The sequence below is a fragment of the Perca fluviatilis genome, chromosome 13 (genome assembly GCF_010015445.1).
Source record: "Perca fluviatilis chromosome 13, GENO_Pfluv_1.0, whole genome shotgun sequence".
NCBI lineage: Eukaryota > Metazoa > Chordata > Actinopteri > Perciformes > Percidae > Perca > Perca fluviatilis.
The window spans coordinates 15,432,603-15,453,712 of record NC_053124.1 but is presented as its reverse complement, the minus strand read 5'-3'; the positions used below and the strand labels follow the sequence as shown (position 1 = coordinate 15,453,712).

At 39.4% G+C, this 21,110-nt stretch overlaps 2 protein-coding genes across 3 annotated transcripts in view; both read left to right on the top strand.

Annotated features, from left to right (window-relative positions):
• Window positions 1–5,982: 5,982 nt before the first annotated feature.
• On the top strand, window positions 5,983–17,725 carry hepacam2 (HEPACAM family member 2). Its single transcript, XM_039819182.1, has 9 exons — window positions 5,983–6,143; window positions 9,713–10,072; window positions 10,162–10,449; window positions 12,472–12,771; window positions 13,898–14,023; window positions 14,882–14,903; window positions 15,002–15,036; window positions 16,070–16,143; window positions 16,254–17,725. Exons 1-9 carry the CDS (start codon window positions 6,086–6,088, stop codon window positions 16,362–16,364), a joined length of 1,374 nt encoding a protein of 457 aa, XP_039675116.1. The 5' UTR covers window positions 5,983–6,085; the 3' UTR covers window positions 16,365–17,725.
• A 1,873-nt stretch (window positions 17,726–19,598) lies between these two features.
• The window catches only part of vps50 (VPS50 EARP/GARPII complex subunit), a 133,803-nt gene continuing 132,291 nt past the window's right edge, over window positions 19,599–21,110 (top strand). For both annotated transcript variants that reach the window (XM_039820298.1, XM_039820297.1), the window contains exons 1-2: window positions 19,599–19,751; window positions 20,285–20,353. In XM_039820298.1, coding sequence (XP_039676232.1) covers window positions 19,719–19,751; window positions 20,285–20,353 — 102 coding nt within the window. In that variant the 5' untranslated portion in view covers window positions 19,599–19,718. The remainder of the gene's footprint in view (window positions 19,752–20,284; window positions 20,354–21,110) is intronic.

Genomic DNA, 21,110 nt, shown 5'->3' with positions numbered 1-21,110 from the left:
AAATATGTAGCTTCAGCCAGCAACAAGTTAGATCAGTTTAGCTAAGAAACTGGCTCTACACGTACCTCTAAAGCTCACTAATTAACATGCTATCTCATTGCTTTAATCTGTTGAAATGTGTGTTTGGAGCTGTGGTGGTTTGGTTTAAGACTATAGTGACGTAGGCCTAGTTTGGTGGGAATACAGGTATTACAACATATGTGTACAATGTACACAAACATACAATGAAGGCTATCTTGCAAAACTTTCTCTTCATGAATTTAAAAGAATTTCCATTTTCCAACCAACGGGCGCTCGACCTGTAATGTCGTTTAGGTATAAGAATGCATTGTTTACCTCGCCCCTCTTGCTGATTACATCACCACTGTGGGTGTTTATGGGTATCACATCTAAATACTTTCAAACAAAGGAATGCCTCCATTTACATAAGATACTTGGTGTGTGATAAGCCCCACCTGCTGTTCAACTACCCCTATCAATACATTTCTCTTTTTTGACAAGAATTATGTTATCTCATACCAGTGGGAAATATTTTACCGTGACACCTCCAGTGAGGAAGAGATCATCAGATGTTGGGCATCGCAGGGGAGATGCAGGACCCAGCATTATCTTAAATATTTTTGATAAATGACAGAGTCCTGTACACACACACACACACACACACACACACACACACACACACACAGACATGCATACACATGAGCAGCCACAAGCTAGTTTGTGTCGAGTGACGATAAACATCAGCACACCTTCCATGACAGGAGAGAGGCCAAGGAGGTGGTCTGTGTTGGAGCCAAAGGTGTGTGTGTGTGTGTGTGTGTGTGTGTGTGTGTGTGTGTGTTGAGGGCCTGGTGTTTTGACTCCTACCTCCCATGGCAATTCCAAAATACAAAACTGTGCTTTTAGGAAATGGGAAGTATTGGTGCTTGTGTCTGACATTATTTCGACACTTTTCCTCTCAGGTTGCTTGCGGCTGTTACTAAGCCAGTGAGGCTGGTCAAATAAGATTAATATATACCCTTTTACCTTTAATTGGTGCAAGTCGTAGTGTGTTCCCTTATCCTGCCCTTTACGACTGTGTGAAGCAAAGACGACAAGCACAGACCTGAGCAAAGGGAGTACTGCCTTTCAGCCTGGGATTGCGGTCTGTCTTAACAGCCAACGGTTTACTGCTGGAGAACATAGAGGTGGCTGTGTCCATTCGACTCTGTATGCATGCGCGTGCACCCACCCACAAAAACAGGGGGGGAGAAAAATAGATACTAGACTTAAACAGACATGACTAGGTTAAATGTCTCTGTAGTACAAAGTGTATATTTACTAAACCAAATAAATGAAAGTTCACAGTTCCATTGCACTAATGACTTTTTAATTAATTCCACAGTCGCGTTTCCTTCAACACACACGCACACACACACACACACGCACACACACACACACACACACACACACACACACACACACACACACACACACACACACACACACACACACACACACACACTAATAATAATCTTTGATTTGTAATCACACTAAGGAACTCTAGACTGGAGAACAGGAAGGAAGATAATATGTCTGTGTGTGCATTGGTGTTAACTATATAAACACAACTGTTAAGGAAAGTTTTTTATCAACGCTACACCTGCAATTGACAGATACCAAATCCCATGTGCTGCAGTGAATGCACACTTTATGTTATGAGTTATTTAAGTAAGGAATTTAAATGTGCTCGATCATATTCATGCACTGTTATTTAACTTATGTAAAAAACTGATTCCTTAACTAAGCAATGACTGTTTGGGGAAAGAGTGCACACGGACTAGGGTAAGAATGCAGCTACGTTCCTATAGATTTATTATGAACTCTGTGCTGTGGTTTGTGTGTAAGGTTTTGAGCACACAATGTCTATGACTGGAAGCAGAAGAGGATCTGGGTTGCAGGCAGCAGGATTTGACATTGGCTTATTTCCTGTCATTGACTGCAGGTCACATGGCGAGTGCGTGGGTGCAAGATAGTGGAATGCATTAAAGGGGTGAGGCCCTTGCCACCAGACACACAGTCACACAGTCTCACAGTCTCACACACACACACACACACACACACACAAACACACACACACACACACACACAACAACACACACACACACACACACACACACACACACACACAATGTTTTGACTGATGTTGAAAGTTCAGGGTGGAGAAAGATTCACATTGACTCGACACAAGCACCCTGGTTCAAACACTCGGTTCATGGAGTCAAGGTGCTATTTAGGCAACAGCATTCAGATCCAGAGAGAGATAGAAGGGTCCAACGGTTCAGCAGTAAAAAGTGCTGTTCACATGTGAACATGAGGTAAAAACATGCGCCTGCATCCACCCACACAAATGCACACACACACACTGCGCAGGGTGTGTGTCCAACATTCTGTTTCCCACTGTTATAAATCTTTGTGTGTGAATGAAACTTTGTCATCCAATCAAATCACTCACAGGCCGTGCAGACATCCCTGCCCCTTTTCTTTGCTCCCTCACTGATCCACTTTAACCCCACTCTCTAATGTTCTCTTCCAGCTATAGGTTAACATTTCTACATATGGAGGCTATAAGCATTTGAAGTTGTCATCCAAGGCATCCTCTTATCAACAACCTCAAAGGCACAACTGCATGTGACCACTTTTGGTCACACAGTAATTGATTGCGTGAGATTGTTCTTTAACATATACTTGAACTGTTACATGACTGCCACAGATGTGTCCTGCACTTCCACTTCCTTCATTTTTGAAATTGAGGGACCTGATGCAGCTACAGTTATATTTGATTTCACATTTCAGTGGATTAGAACAAAAATGTGCATTGGAGTCCAAAATATATCACAGTAGGCCGCTGACACCCTATGTGGCCCCACTGTAACGACTGCTCCAGACACACACATGCACATGCACACACGTGGGCCAATAGTGTGGCCTTGATGTTGGCTGGTGTGCTGTGTCTGCTCTGAGTGTCTGCAGCTGGAGGCCAAGGCTGCTAGAGAAGAGGAGGAATAAAAGAGGAAAAGAGGAAGGATCAAAAAGAGAAGAGTAGAGGAGAAGACAAATACAGGGGGTTGAGGAGGAGTGAAAATGATCAAGAGGAGCAAAGGCAAGGTGAAAAAGAGTGAAGAGGAGTTTAGGTTGGATTAAATCATCAGTAGGAAAAGTATTTAGTGCTACAAGAATAAGGAGAACAAGATAAAATGATGAGGATGAGGTGGAAGAGTAGGAGGCGACGGGAGGCAAACAGTCCAGAGGGGGAGAGTTGTGGTGAAGTGTGTCAACAGTCAAAGACATGGGCTGGGAGGCTGAAAATGGAAAATGTGACACGTTTTAGCATAGCAAGAGGGCCCCCATTTGAGGTTGTGTGTGTGGGTGTGTCACTCAGCTGCTGTGTCCTGGTTTTTGGTAGGGAGGTCCAAAAAGGCCACACCAGGCCATTCAATATGTAACATAAGTCACTGGATGTACAGTACCAGCCCAGACCAGATTAATAAAACATGTCAGATAGCTCCTTTTTATACGTGATAATGTAAGAGGAAGAGTATTGACGGGGACAGGGTTCAGGGATTGCAAAATCTCACTGAGCAGACATGTGAAACCTTCTGTCATTCTGTCATAACTGAACATCCAAACTGCTGTCAAGGACATTTGAGTATGAAATATTAGCTATTGGTTTGTTTTTCTTTGTTTGTTTATTTTATTTGGATCCCCATTAGCTTCAGCATAAGCTAAAAGTTTTTCTATTGGTATCATCTTGACCTTATTCAATATTTTCTTAGCTCAAGGGTGGATCTACTTCATCTACATTAGCTAAGCTATGTTTGTCTATCTCAATATATTGTTCCATTTTGAATAAAACTACACAACATTTCTCATGATGTGCTGTAATGCTGTTGTTATTTGTCAGTGCTCTTAACTGGAGCGACTCATGTTGAAGGGATGTTAAATTCTCAATCCAAACAACTACAGGGAAGGGAATCAGATGGTGCTGTAAAAACCATGTGTCTTCAAACTTTGTGTTTTCAGCAGCAATTTTTGACTTTGTGACAATGCAGCTATCAGATAATACGATGTCTTTTTTTTTTAAATGGCTTATTTAGTTTAAGAAGTGAGATAATTTCCTAGCCCACAAATGAACGCTTTATCCATCAGTTTATGTACAAAACAAAATCACCAAATTTGGAGATACCTGGTTTTGAACAAAGTGTTCTCAACAGCATTATCACACTGTATGTAACAGAGAAGTACAGTTATGCTAAGAAATTCTGAATATTCTGACATTTTTCAAACTTTACTTTCTTTTATTATGAAAGACTAGTTATTCAGGCCTCTTAAAACTGAGAAAAACTCATCCAAACCGTTGAAACTCATAGACACTATGCAACCTGGGACACAGGGATTGTTAATAAACATAGCTTTGATTTCAAAGGTCACAAGTCAAAAAGGTTAGTCATGATTAACAAGTACAAACTAACCCTTTAACCTACAGTAACGTCCTGCTGTACAGCACAGTTTTTAACCATTGGCAGACTTATAGATGATGCACTGACCCCATCTAAAGGTGAAAAGGAAACTTGCAGGTTCTGTGCCGAGAGAGCCTGCCGCATAAAGTGAAGGTACAATAATACTATGATCCTTTTTTTATTTTTTTAATAGAACAATATTAACTTTAAACTTTACAGATGTTATATTCACTTTTCTTTAAAACATTTAACAGATCATTTGGAAATTTTGAGACCAAAATGTGTTTCCCACAACATGAATAGACTTCCCAACAATTTTGCCAAATCATGTGTTCTGGCTAACAAATACTGTATTGATGTAACAAAACCTCAGTTTTATCAGGTTTCTCAGTAAATGGGCATCCCATGGAGTACTTTACAGCGGAGAAACTAATCAGTGTATTTAATGGTGCCATCACCAAACTGGGCACTCATTTACACAACCTACAATGGCCTAATTCATTCCCTGTGCAGTTCAGTCCCAAGTTTCACCACATCCTTTCAGAGGATGACCATGCAGAAAAAAAAACTGTGCTAAACAAGTCATTGAGGCGACATAGTGAGTGTTTAAGTGTTACACATGTGACTATGTTGTGTCTGTTGTTCACACTTTGAGACAAACATTTGACTGGGTGTGATCTCACTAATGGCCACCACTGATTACAAAAGGATCATTTGATAAACCCAGTTTCTTCCTAGGTAAATGAAATTGTATACAGACTTATGCCTATAGTAAAACAGACATTGGCTGTGGCACAAACAAGTCTTTGTTTTGCAGTGATGCAAACAACTTGTGAGACAAGAATTAACGACAGGTTTCCCTCTGCTTTTCCGTCATGGAATAATGTTTCCTTCACAGTGTCTCCCAGAGGGCTGAAAATTATGTAAAAATGACGTCATTATATGTCTATCTGGTCTCGATGAGTCTGTATCTTGAAGGCATTCTGAAAAGTCATTATTGCATTATGTCAGTGTCAGAACAACATGTCCCTATATGTTTACCCCAGTATGAGTCTCTGTCTTTTTGTCCTCTAATTTCTAGACTACTAAACAATTACTGATGAGAAGCTGATTGCTGACCGTTGCATCCACTGACGACTCTGTAACTTAACCAAACTGAGAGACGTTAGTGGTCAAGCGCTCTCTGTCTGCCTGCATTTTCTTTGTTTCACAGCCTGAGGTGACTGAAGCAGCAGACAGCTGGTGTATTATAATGTAAAGACTCACCAGAGTGCCTTAGGGCAGCTGAGTATATATATGTGTGTGTGTGTGTGTGTGTGTGTGTGTGTGTGAGGACCATGCTGTGCTGTCTCTCTGCCAGGTGGACCTCTTCTTCCTCCTGGTGTCACACATGGGAGGGGCCTGGCTGCATGCAGTCTAAAGCTAGCTCCTCTTATTTCCCTAGCAAATGTTGTCACCACAACCAGTCACATTTCTCTCCTCCTCTTCCTCCTCCACCTCTCTCTCTTCCACTCCTCTCCTCCTTCCTACATCCCTCACTCCCTGCCTGCCTGCCCGTCAGAAATATCCCTAGAGGATAAGATGCCATGGAGGCCACAGGAAGAACAGCGCTTTATGTCTGCTCTGTTCTCTTCGTCCTAACAGGTGAGCGTTCAGGGATGTGTTGCTTGAGTTGTCAGTGTTGCGTTGGTGCAGCTATGGCAGTTACTGTGGTTGCTGTGTTTGCTTGGTTGGCAGGGTAAAACTGAGGGTGAGTTGGGGAAGTTTTTCTTTTGTGGTGCACAGTAACAAAATGTTCACTTGTGAAATCCTTTATTTATTGAAAGGGTTCAGGTCAGAGAAGCAGTAATGAAACTGGGTTGGAAAATGTAAAAGCAGTGAAGTGAATTCAAGGACAATAACTATATATTTTTGTATTTTAAAAAGTTCAACTGCATTCTAATATTGTAACATTTCGGGCAAAACTATAAGTTGGTAAGTTCTTTACACTGAAGTATCCTATTCTTTTTCAGCCTTTTTCAATGTAAGTTTGAGTCTTTAAAGCGCTCCTTTTAGAGTCTATCTTGGTTTGTTTTGCATGTCCTTTCCATAGCCATTGCCGTGTGACTTTACAGGATTAGCTTTTCTACTGTTGCTGTATCGTAAAGACATATGGAGGGTGTCAGTGGAAAGAAGAAGTGACCTAGGCCACAGCTCTGTGACTCAGTGATAATAGACATGTACCCGCGTTCCTCACATGACCAGATAAACCTAACAGAAAAATCCCTAAAACATGGACTCTCACCTGCTTCATCATCAACCCTCCTTGAGGAGAACTATTTGTCTTATCTGAAAGAGGAGAGAAGATGGTGGCGTTTGGACACGCACCGGGAGACTTTATTTAGTATCTAAACAACTTGGATGTGTGTGTGTGGGTGATAAGAGGCAGGTGCTTGTGGGTCTCCACACAATAGTTTGAGTGTGTGTGCGTGTGTGTGTGTGTGTGTGTGTGTGTGTCTGTCCACTAAATAAAGATATCCTCTTTCCTCAAAAGCCATTGTCACTGTAATCTCGTCGGTATCACCACAACAATATCCGTGTTGTATGGGGACAACAGTGAAGGAGCGGGTTCAGCACACTCCTCATTTTGCCTTTTCGCCGGATCACAGCTGGTGTAAAAAAAAAGGCACACCCTGTAAGAGTGGAACGTGTCGACGGGGTATCTGCATTATTTAGGACATGACACCAGACACACAGTGAATCTATTGTGATAAGGAACATGGGTCACCAGGGACCTGGTTGACACCAGCTGGATGTCCCCAAGGAGGAAGTGTGAATCGGCCAGAGGGGTGGGTGGGTGAGAAAAAAAAAAAAAAAAAAAAGAGATTAAAGATTGAAAATTGCTTTAGAAGGAAAGAATAAAAATAATTTTTCTGAGGTTCCCATTTTTCATTCAGGATTTTATTGCATGAGACATAACACACATACAGTAAGTGGTGTGAAATCATATAGATAATTAACAGTCTTTCATGAATATTTTTTCAACCTCATCCAAAAACGAAGAAGTGAGACAAAGGGACACAAGTTAGAGAAAAGTGAGAGGTTTGTAGTGAGTTTATTTCACAGTAACTGCCTACTCACATGCTGCCGTTTAACTCAACCTGGCATCCACACACATTCCCTCAATTTTTAACTTCAAACTGTCAAGAAAATACCCAGAAAGTGAAGATGTCAAAAATGTCTTCTCAAATAAAACCATCAGGTCGTAGATCTGATATGATATTGCTGTAATGATTGAACTCAGGGATGTAATGTAGAAAAGAATGGCAATTTTAACTGTACAACATACTGAGTAAGCACATTTATAGTTATATATGAGATCAAAACGTCCAGTTGAACTGACAATAGGTACTGAAAAACAACCACAACTCCTTCTACTCTCTGTGTTTTTATTCCGAGTTGTTTTTTAGCTGGTTACCAGCGAATAAACCACCATGGCAACAAGCCAGTGCTTTAACAGACTGCAAGGTGCAATAGATCAACTGTTAGTTATTTCATACAGCCCAAGTGCTTGGTTTGCGAGTTGGTATCAAAGAGACAGGCCTCGTCCTTTTGTGACAACAATGCCACTCAGTATCGAGCTGAGTCAATATTAACTCACTACAGTTTCAGGACCTGGGCAATTTGAATACTAGGATATACATTATGAGATTAGACGGACACAACAAAACTGGATTAATCTTTAAATGAAAATAGCCCTGTTTTGCTTTCATAGTTTCACCATCACTCCATCTAATCAGAGATATCAGAGATACTGTAATTTACAATATAGCAAATATATGCAAAATCCTAACTAAGTTTTAAAAAAAAAAAAAAAAAAAATTTTTTTTTTTTAAAAAAAATTTTTTAAAAAAAAAAAAAAAATAAAAATAAAAAAAAAAAAAAAAAAAAAAAAAAAAAAAAAAAAAAAAAAAAAAATTTTATTAAATTAAAAAAAAAAAAAAAAAAAAAACTATGTGCCATATATGTTTCAAAATATATTAAATAGTTTTTTTTTATCTGTGTTATGGTTGCTATCATATGGTATGTATAAAAGGGTGTCTAAGTCTTGTCTAGGTATTTTTTGTAAACAGTATCTGTATACCCAACATAGATATTTATATCTTTGTTGGGTATACACATACTGTAACTGTAGGATTGTATTGCCTTATCTTATTAAAGCTGCCTTAATCAATATTTTAAAGACAGAATAACTATGTGTAATGTATAAGGGATCTCTTGTAGTGACAAGCCAGCAGAGCATTACCATTCTATGGAGAGTTTTAGCATCTTTCAGCTTCATTGTTTTGGTTTTACTTCCAAGAACTGTTTTGGTTCACTCTCACTACTCTCATCTGCATTACTTCCGTATACAGCAGGCAGCTTTTTCTGTGGAAAAAAAAACTGTCTGTATGCTACCTGCTCAGCACCAAATGGCAGAGAGACAAAGCTAGCGACTAGTTGGTGAACATAGCATTTAGCAGCTGAAAAGCCAGATATTTCTCTCAGGAATTGGTGGAGACTTAAACAGAGCTAAAAGGAGAGTGAATATTGGAAATAAATTTCTTTCCAGTGGCAAAAAAACACAACTACAAATGGGCAATAGGCAACTGTTTGATAACGCATTAGCCATACCAATTTTATAAATATGTCAATGTTGTGTTTACAGCTTGTTGCGCTGCAAAAAGTAAATTATTGCAGGCTGAAATGGCAGATAGCTTTTCATCACCTTTCATAATCCTTCTCAATAACTACAAGAGGACAGGCTGGATTAACGCATTTTATCAAATAATTTCCACTACCACTGAAAATGCACATGGGTCACCCTACCTGAATGAGCTGCTAACCCCAAATAATTATTTAGTTTGGGTTTAATGAGAAACACTGAATACATTAACTGTTGACATGAACATTTTCACATTTAAATAGCTATGGGATATTGGCAACCTAAATTGTGGCATCGATCTCCAAACCCTTTTTTAAATTACAGGGGAAAATGGACACTTAAGGAACGGAAACACTCAGTAACTTACTGACAGTCTATAGACATGGAAGCACTGCGTGCGTTCAACCATAAAATGACCTAATTATTCTAAATCATGATCAACAAGTTACCCTACAGCGATTGTGCAATAACTCTCTTTGTTTCCCTTATTCTCCTCCTCTACCTTTTCCTGCCAACTTCACCAACTCAGAAGTCAGCTCTGAGTTAATCCACATACCTTCATCTGTCCATCATGGTATTGAAGGGAAGTCAATGCTCCTGTCTGTTGAGACGCGCTTCCCACTAGATGACGTTGAGATCCAGGGAACTTGGTCCTACACCAGGCCAAGCGGCAGCAGAACCACATTGGTGACGTTTACCAAAGAAACCTCAATCCCTGACATGACGTACCGCAACCACCTGCTCTTTAGAGAACCCAATGTGTCTTTGCTAATCCTGAAATTAAACCAGGACAATGAAGGGGATTACTACTTGAAACTCAACATAGCGTTTCATAACAAGACAGGATTGGTTATAAAGGAGGAGAGAACTGTGCATGTAACAGTGGATGGTGAGTGTTTTCCTATCACATGTCATAATGACCAGATGGATGTCATCTATGGATTCAGCTCTGAATTCTTTGTTTTTTTCCCCCCTCAGTCCCTGTGTCCACTCCTGTCATTGAGAAGAGGCCATCATATGCAGTTGTTGAGGACAAGGCAAACGTAACCTGGACTTGTTCTGTCGAAAGAGGAACAAGAGTTGTGTTCCACTGGCTAAGGGACAACGTCACACTTGGCCCCAGTGACAGATACCACTTCTCCCAAGACAACTCTACGTTGTTAATCAATCCTGTGAGAAAAGACGACAAGGGAACTTACCACTGTGTGGCCAGCAACGCTGTCAGCCAGGGTCAGCACAGCAGGGCCGTGGAACTCAATGTCTATTGTGAGTAGATACTGTATATCTGTATTCTTCTTTTACTTCTCTGTCCCTGCACCAAGACCACCTGCAACTGCACATCTAGTACCCAATCAGTTCCCATAGAATTGCAACGTGGTGCATTTCCTGTGAGAATGTAATCTTCAGTGTTTTATAATACAAAGGACATGGAAGTCTCATAGCCAGCTGCTTCTCAAGCTCAAAAAGTCTAGCATAATAAAATGCTGATCACTTTGATCAATTATTTCATGTGAAAGTAGCTGCTATTAACACCAGAAATGACCATTTACAGCAAATAGAAGTCTATAATGCTCGGCTAATATTACAGGGACTGGAATTAGATTTTGTTTTACCTCCCTGGTGCCAAAATCTCCAACATGGCAGGTGTGATCTTCATTTTACAAGCTGTTGTTAACTTGTAAAATTAGGCAGGATAAACCTAAATGAACCAAACAGAAAAAAAAAAAAAAAAAAAACAAACAAAAAAAAAAAAAAAATTTTTTGTTTTTTTTTTTAAAAAAAAAATTATTATTAAAAAAAAAAAAAAAAAAAAAAAAAAAAAAAAAAAAAACAAACCACAAACACCCCTTTTTTTTTTTAATTTCAATTATTTTGTACAATGTATTTTGTGTTTTTCTCCAAAAACATTTGACTGTAGGGTGTGTTTGTCACAAAGTTACTGTACTAATATCAATATCTATTTTAGTTTATGTGCTCTCTTTGCACTGTATTAGGTTATATAAATGTCTGTTAGATCAGACTACTTTCTGACAACTGAAAACATGTGACTGTTACGGGTATTTGCATGGGAGCAGACTAATCTCACAGAGCTCCTCTGTTCTTCCATAAAGTGTGTAGATACACTGATGAACTGGCCTGGTTTTGTGAGTCTGAGGGTGTACCCAAGAACATACTGTATGTATAATCATTCAATGAATTCATTTGAATATGTTTTCATTTTTACAAAACTGATGTTTCTGTATTGACGCAAAGGATATACATAGTATATATTGTGTGACATACTTTTTTCCCATCCCTTCAGCCAGCGTGCTCAAACTGTGAGTGAGTTAATAACTTGGCACAGAGAGCTGCAGAACTAGTACATTTAGCATTGCCATCATTTCTGTTTGAATTGGCAGATCATGTTCGTGTTAGCCTTCACTAGTATCCTGCAGAAAGCAGAAACGCTACTATCAGTTAAAATACTTTCAGTTTGAACATGTTCAGTTTCTATTCCAGTCAGATGCTTTACTTATGTTAATGTATTGCTGACAACAACTGATATATATTTTTTCAATATCAGGTTTCTAGTCTGAAACTTTTCTAAAATTTCCTTTGGGATGAATAAAGTATCTATCTATCTATCTATCTATCTATCTATCTATCTATCTATCTATCTGAAACAAGTCACATACACATTCAAACTGATTATGTCACTAGAAGAACTAAAAGTGTTCATGGACGGATTGACTTTAGATGCATGACATTAGAACTGCAATGTCTGGATTGCCACTAAGGCTACTCGTGTCATGTCACGCAGTGAAGTCTATTGTAACAGACTTAAAACAAATATCTTACTTAACTACATGGCTTAAACATGCCATAGGGAGACACTACTGTTGTTAGCATGAAACAAATCTGCTCATATTATTTACAATCTCATGATTATTTGCCAAAAGTGTACCAAATTATATTAACATCTACTTAAACTACTACTAAAACATTTCTGGAAATTATTTCCGTATCTTGTTATACCATCTCCACTGGAGCTGTTTGGTTGGTTACGTGACTTGTTTAAGGGCAAGCACTGCTCTTTCATTTCCCCACCTTGACTTATTTTGCTAGACTGTGGATCCAACCTATGACCTTGTAATCAGAATATGTTGGCTGCTGCTGCCCCATGATGCATTAACAGGAGGGACTTCATAAAAAAGTAAACATTCCGTAAAATTGAAAATTGAATTGAATTGTATAATAAGCGCCATATCAGAAGCAAACATGTTCCCTGACCCACTCTTGCCCCTGCAGATGGCCCCTACAACCTGGAGGTGAACTCAGGCCAGGGCCTGCGAACGGGAGAAGTGTTCACCATCAACCCTGGAGAGCTGGTCTTCTTTGAATGCCAGGCTGACTCCAACCCACCCAACAGCTACGTCTGGATCGCTAAGAGCCGCAACGCCACCCAGGTCATCACTGAGGGCCCGCGGCTGGAAGTGCTCTCCTATAGACTGGCCCAAGCTGAAGAGTACCTGTGCCGCGCCTTCAACAATGTGACCCAAAAGCAGGACGAGGCCCAGTTCACTCTGGTGGTGGCCAGCTTAGGAACAGGTGGGTAGAGGGTGGAACATGGCAAGAAAGAGCAGAGCGTGGGTAGATTTGGGGAATCCTCTGAGATAAACACTGTGTAAACAGCGTGTCATGCCAAAAGCAGAAGAGGTTTATGAGCTATGAGAGATATGTCTTGACAATGACAACCACCATGGCCAGATTTGGGAACATGTAGGTTTTAAAATACGGGGCAGTGTGTGCACAACAGGTAAAAAGTGAAACCAGTTTATACCATGAAATTTACATGGCTATTATGAAACTGTTGCTAGGTTCCAGCGCCTGCAGCCTGTATTAAAGTTCAGCGGCTGGGAAAGTAAACAGTGGATAACAGCTGTTGTATTTGTTGACTAAGTTTTATAGCATGTGGAGTTTCTGTGTGCCGAATGTGACATTGATATGTTGTCTAGGTGATACTGAGAAAGGCTTGCTGATGGATACTGCTGATACTGGCTATGATTTGTAATGTGTTTATTGAGTCAACAGAAGTCATGACAGCATCCATTTTTTATTGACATCAAAATGTCTTACTGACGTTACCAGAGAATCCTCGCATGACTAACCTTTTAATAACACTACCCACGCTAGCTGCTGTATGGTGCTGGATTTAAGCACACTGGTGCTTTAAACTAAATGCTAACATGAGCAGGCTACAGGTTGTATTTTAGTTAAGCCTAGTAGCATGCTAACATTTCCTAATTATTATTTGCTAATCTACAGCGGAGGCTGATGGGAATGTCATTAGTTTAGCAGGTATTCGGTCATAAAACTAAGTTTTGGGCAAATCCAAATTGACCTGATGATGGCGCTAGAAGAAAAGTTATCGCCAAAGTTATTCAAACATATCTTCTAGGGTAGAGACCTTGAATATAAGAACATCAATCCATCTGAAAGTCAAAATCTTTCACATCAAAATTCAACTTCATGGAGGTGCTAGAGGAAATGTCAGGGAGACAACAATGCCATTAGGATTCATCCTCTGGGGACAATGAATGTGTGTACAGAATTTCATGGAAATCCAACTAATAGTTGTTGAGTTGTTACAGTCTGGACCAAAGTTGCCATCCCAAGAGCCAGTTTGGCTAACAATAAGTGTTAATATCATTACCCCTCCTGTATTTGTTTACAGGGAAAGAGAAGCACACCCAAGAGGGCAGCTCTGTTTCCCCTCTGGCAGCCATTACTGTCTGCTCATTGTTCTTCATTGGCTTTATACTGCTGTTCTTCCTCAGGAGAACCTGCCATCCTAAGAGAGGTAAGATAATGTATTATCCTGCTGTTTGACACAGGTGTTTTTCTAGCAGCAGTTCTTGTTAATAATGTGAGATCATCCCTCAGAGTTAGTCTTGCAACCTGTTTAACATGTTCCATGTTTGAAATCTACCTGTCAGAAGTTGAACGCTGAGATACGTAAGATAACAACGGCTTGAGAGATCTTACACATTGAGGTTAATCAAATATGCAAAGAGCTTGCAAATGTCAGTGAAACTGAAGCTAACCAGGGCAAAGTGTCTACTGCATTTGCATTTAAAGGTCCCATGACATGGTGCTCTTTGGATGCTTTTCTATAGACCTTAGTGGTCCCCTAATACTGTATCTGAAGTCTCTTTCCCGAAATTCAGCCTTGGTGCAGAATTACAGCCACTAGAGCCAGTCCCACAATGAGCTTTCCTTAGGATGTGCCATTTCTGTGTCTGTAGCTATTGAGGAGGAGAGAGTGAGGGGCAAGGTGGTGGGTGGGGGTGTGGCCTTGACCAACTGCCACTTTGCTCATTTGAAAGCCATGATGCCTCACTCTCATGGGTTGGCCAAATTCTCTGGGTGGGCAAAGCAGAGAAAGGGGAGGTAATCTTGCTTGTTATGACCTCATAACAAGCAAGATTCCAGATCGGCCCATCTGAGCTTTCATTTTCTCAAAGGCAGAGCAGGATATCCAGGGCTCGGTTTACACCTATCACCATTTCAAGCCAATTGGGGACCATAGGTAGGCTGGGGGAACGCATATTAATGTTAAAAAACCTCATAAAGTGAAATTTTCATGCCATGGGACCTTTAAGCGAACTTGTCATTTCTGTATTTATAAATAATTATTTCCCTCTGTCTCTTTTAACAGTGCTTATGAGCATTTACAACAGGTAAGAGCCTTGCATATGAAATTAATACAGGCATGAACAATAGCATTTTTAGTAGTATGTATGCTTCAACTAATAGCTTTATTTGCCTGTTTTGGTAGACCGCTTACAGAGCAGAAACGACCACATCGTTCAGGTAAGCTACTGCTTGTTAAAGGTGATCTTTTATGCTTTTCCATATTTTCTGTTATATCTATAATGTTACAATGTCAGAATTTCACGTAAAACATATGTTTAATAATAAATAAATAATGAGGTAAACGTATTTCAGAGAATTACCGTGAGCAAAAACCTCAGATTTCCCAATGTTTTGAACACTTCGCTTTCAATGTTGTTTTCTACTCTTGTGTCACGTCAGACAGGGCTGGGTTTCTATGATTGGTCATTTGCTCCAGGCAGGCTACTGAAGCGTTTTTTTTAGGCTAACGTTACTGCAGTGTTTATTGTCACAAGTACTGTAGATACATGCTAACGCTAGAGAAGCTGTAATCTTGGCTACCAATGTTGTTCATGTCTCCCCAATTTTGGGTCACATTACTGCCGGAACATGTCCGGTTGTGTCATATATGGTTAAAAAGCCTTTATCTGCACGCACAGAACGTACGCTCAAGTCGAAGAGCCTGAAGATAAGATAAACTATTGTTCCACAATGTGGAAAATTTTGCTTGCCCCATGCTGAGTGCAACAACAGTGGAGATGCCAAGAAACTCTGAGGAAATACTCTGGCCAATCAGAGCAGACTGGGCTTATATGGGAGGGGGGCTTGAAGAGACAGGCGCTCCAACAGAGCGTCTCATACAGAGGGTGAATACAGGTGCAGCAGCCATGGGCAGTGTGAGAAAAATAAAGTGTTTTTTGAACATTAAAGCATGTACATGTTCTTGTAGAATCCCCAAATACAAGTATGAATCTGAAAACAGTATATAATAGGTCACCTTTCACAGATGTTTTTACCTGCTTGTCAAGCATCCCCCCCAAATATAGAGTACCGTTTGTCTACATCATGTTGGTATGAGTTTAAAGCAGAAAAGTAAACAAGGTCAAGAATATCTCATTGAGTCCAGCTGAAAAGCTTTTATGGTGTCATTACATTCATCATGTTACTGTAAAGTTGGACTCAAAATAGATACAGACGCACTGGTCTGATATTTAGGCCTGTCTATCAACAGGTCATGAAGATGCAACAGAAGACTTTGGCATCTACGAGTTTGTCTCCATACCTGGGAAGATGGAATCTGCACAGGTATTTACCATGTTGTATATTGACATGGATTCAGTAATGAAGCAGCTTTTTTGTCTATTGTTGAAAAGTTGCTTGTGGTTTTTTAATGTTCCTATGCAACTGTCCTGCAGGCATCGTGCAGATCTCTGGCTCGCCTCGAGTCAGTTCAGGATATGCACACCACTATCTACGATGTGATCAGACACGTTCCTGAAACCCCAAGTCACAGTTTGCTTAAGTAATAAGCTGGAGAGCTGAGATGGAACTTACAGTGATTTCACTTGAAGACTCCTGTGTAGCTTTATTCTCTGTTATCAAAGCCTGGAACACTGTTTTTTTCGGGCCTATTTTTTTTGCACAAGGGAGGATGGAGACTTGTGTGAGTACACAACCTGATCGTGCACTGTTACTGTCCAGAGTTTAGGACAGATGTTAAATGACATTTGCTGACATTATTGTGAGATGAAAGTGTAAGTATGCCTTGAAATTAGTTTTTTTATGTGAAAGTATAACTGTATTTGAAACTGGTTTGCCTTTGTCGTTCAAAAATTAAGATCACTTCAGGTCATATTACACCAAGTAAGTTAGATGATATTATGAGGTACCGACAAGGTACCCAAACTATTCAAAGCATATGTTTAATTTTGAATACTAAGGTTTTATTTGCCATTTCACTAATATGCTTCTTATTTAACATTCCTGCCAATGAGAGTCTGTTTTGCGAGACAAGTATTATAATGAATGCATTTCTTATATGAAATATGTTTAGGTTAATTGTAAATATTGTACATGGATTATACTCCAGATTCTTTATAAATATTATTCTATTTCTATGTTTTGCTCCAATCTATTTATAGAAACACTTAACCCCATTTTCACAAATGTAGCATTTTTCCCTGCTCAACATCGATATAATGAAATGCTGAATAGAAACAAGACATAGGAATAATGATTCATAAATTATTATTATATTATAAAACAAATGATTGTATAGTTTGCATTCACATGTTTGTTTTGTACTTTATTAAAGATATAACTGTTTACTATTCTGGGCCTTTTTTAAATATTATAACTTAATTTTAGCCATTCCTTCATTTATATTTGCACTTCTTTGTATTTTTCATTTTTGTCAGGGCTTGAAATGAACATTTTCCTAATCACAGATCCTTAGAAAAATAAATAAATAGCTGAAGCCAGCAAAGATGTCTGCTGCCTCACAGTAAGTCTTTGTCCAATGTCTTGGCTGTGATCTCTCTTCTCACAAGTGTTCGAGTTGTATTTGTTGCCTCCAAATTGCTGCAGAGTGCTCGCTTCTCTCAGCTTTGTTGCATTGGTATGCTGTGTACCTGGCTGGATATGGAGACAGGCAGCAACAGACGGATGGTTCAGCATGTGGCAGAGTGCCCTCCACCTGCTCCTGCTGACAACTTGTCACGAGTAGATGAAAACGTGTGTGCTTTCTTTTCTGCGTGTGTGTATGTAAAAGAGAGTTAATACTATCAGACACAAAAGTTGTTTTGTTTAAAAAATAGAGGTCAGAATTGTTTCTGTTATTTTTCCACCTTGAATGTACCATTAAAAGGCAGCAGTTTGCTTTCTGTTAGATTCAGCTTTTTGTGTTTTGTTGTCCCCATTGTGTCACTACTGTGATGAGTGCTTCCATTGAAATTCATGTCAAATGCTGTAGCACAAAACATACCCAAATTACAAGCTAGTAGATCTAGTATTGAAACTTTTAAAACTCCTAAAAAGATACATTTGAATTGATTTGGCACCCAGGTGGTTTGTTTCCAGAGAAAACTGGTGACTTTGAATGATACATATCACACAAATATATTACTTTACAACATTGCCAATATATGCTATCAAGACAAATAATTACACTTGTATGTTTTTTGGATAATAAATTGTCAAGACCTGCTCCCCTGCAAAACAACAAGCAGTTTATTGAATCTCTAATTATAGCTGACGAACTGACCAACTAAGTGTGCAGTGTCTTTGTGGTGGCATCTCCGGGTAGAGGTTGCCATCTGTTCCGTCTCAGTGTATGCTTTAAGGGAGGCTCCTCACTGTGGATGACTGCCTAACAAACAACAGTGGAGTAAATTCACCTAAGGAGAGATACCTCACCTTCATTTGACTGGGAAATAGCCGGAGGGATAATTAACCAGGAACTAAAGCTCACAGTGCCTGCTGTCTGCTGCGTGCTGCCTGCTTTTAACCAAGGGCTGCTTGAAATAACACCCAGGGGGCAATTACAAAACAGGCTGAATAGGTCTGCATGTGTTGTTTTTTGTAATTATTCTGAACAGTTTACAATGCAGAGCCAGGTCTAAATGACTTGGCAGAGATGGAGTACATGGCACTGAGTTGTGGATGGCATGACATGATGACATTATCACAGAAGGAAAAGTGGTTTGCTAAATAATGCAGCCACACCAAAAATGGTGTTATATATTAAAGTTATATATTGGTAACCTTAACCTGTTTGAGACTAAATTATATGTACTTGATTACAGTATAAACAACAAAGTGTCACATAGCATACAGAAGATACAGACAGTTGTGAAACAATATCCTTAATTTATAAAATAAGCTACTCCATTAAAAAAAAGCACAAAAACTGATTATGCAGAACAATGGCCATTGTCAGTGTGATATTATTACAATATATAATACCATTGGGTTATTTTTATTGATGCACTAACATTTCAGCAACATTTTAATGTAGCAAGTTTAAGAAAAGCAGATTTGATTTACTTTATACTGTTGGGAAGTTTAATCTATAACCATGTATCATATTTTATAAGATGATCATATGTTTTCAACATTCTTCTTACATGTAAGGACATTAACTGACTAAATTAACTTAGTTACTTTCCAATACTGTGAATATAGAAAAGTGTATACAGCTATGTAATGAGGTCAATCAGGGTAATTTCAGTATAACCTGTGGAACAAATTAGGCCTTTTTCACAGCTGACATTTTGACAAGCACAAGTGATGCTGATAACATTAATGATCTGATCTATTCAAGTGAAGCCAATCCATGCAGTGTGACGGGGTCTCAGCACCCACCATACCAGAACCCACATAATTCATTTTATTGTTTACACCTGTGCTTTTCCTTCTGTGACATGTCAAAAGGCCTCACTTGATACCTACAGGTGACTGATACAACAGAGAGTAACATTTTTCAGGGCAAAATAAACATTGCCGTCTTATATTCTATTTTGTGATGTTAAATTACTACCATCAAGTGGTGTAAGACAGCAATACAGATATCATAATGTTAATGCTTTACACCACTTTTGAATATAATCTTATTCTTTTGTACAGAACTAATTATATTTTAAATTAAATTCAAATATTTTACACGGATAGTGAGGTCTGAGTCTGATAGTAGGTCACAAGCACGACAGATCATAAAAACTACATTTCCCAGCATGCTTTGGAATTTACCGGTTCCTGCCGTACCAGTCACGTGACGGTCAACTATGGCTTCCCTCTCGTAGTGATGGAGGCGCATCGTTGACAACAAAACAAAACTGTAACTTTATTCATTTATTTGTCCACTAACACAAGTTGGATTTACGATGCAGAAAATCAAGTCTCTTATGGCCCGGCAGGTGAGCAAAGCAGAAACCGAAACTGCTAGCCGTTTGTTTCTAGCTAGCAGGACAGCTAGCTAGCTAAGCTAGCTGGCTAATTTGACAGCTCATTCGTTTGGCTCATTAAAGGGCACATTCAGCCCGAGTAACAGCAGCTTATTTAACGACTGCATCACAAGTACGAACTATTTAGCTACCCCACGTGAAGAAAACACACGTGTAGTGTGCCAGTGATACACGCGGCCCGTTGTGAGAGTTTACCATTAGCTAGACCATCACAACAACAGGGCACAACAGTGAGCTGGGCGGTTAGGGAAGCTCTCCGCTTGCACTGCAGTAATGTTAGTCATTGGTTCACCAATATACAACAGAGCATATCGCTTTCAGAAATCTGCCCGTCGGTTCCACTTTTTGCTGCATGCAGTAGTGTGCTGATGAATAGCAAGCTGTGTGACAACGGGAGCACTAGCTAATTTACACATGTAAAAACCGTTAAGCTTAATTGACTTTTTGGGGCTTTTGAAATCTAACAGTGGCTCTTATTTTGACAGGGCCTGAAAAGTCCACAGGAAAGCATGGCAGACCTCAGTCCTGTAGAGAACCTAAGAATCCCGAGCAAGGTAAACTTCATGACAAGTCTGAAGCTGTAGCTCTCAGTTTTGTTGTTGTGATTGATGCATTTGGGCGGCATGTTACAGCTAATGACGTGTTCAAGTAGTTCATAGTAAATAGCTACCTGTCCTATGTTGAACTGTTTTCATTGTGTAGTAAGATCTGAGTATATGAATGCTTCCTGTAAAACTTTGGTTACCAACTGAAAGAAATGCTGTTCTTTAATTCTTTCAATACACAGTGAAAGGTAACCGAATCTGCACATTTGTAAATGTGCTTTTGAACTGTCTTCTTATGTACTGTACTTTTGTATATAAAGTAACTATTTTGGGCAACTTGACTATGCATATTATTCGTAGAAACCAAGTCCAATCTAACTCAGATTCAGTTATCTCGATGCTAGTGATTAAAAAATTAAATGTGTCAGGATGGTTTAGGATTTAAACACCAGACTTATTGTATACTGTATGTGTCAGACAGAGCTTTGTCCACCCTATAATTCACTGAAGTGCTTCCTGCAAATTACATCAGTTACATCACATCTACTGATTTTTCTAGGCAGTAATGTAAAGAGAGTGATGCTCCCATTTATATCACTTAAAGTCACACTTCACGTTGATCTTAACACCAGAAGTGAGAAATATGGTCTGCTGTAATAGTATTTTAGCATTTTGGCATGGCCGCATTTGAAAATGCAATCTGTCATGCTTAGTCACAGTAAGCATTTGTCATTATTCACTACAAATTCAATTTGCGAGAGCAGAC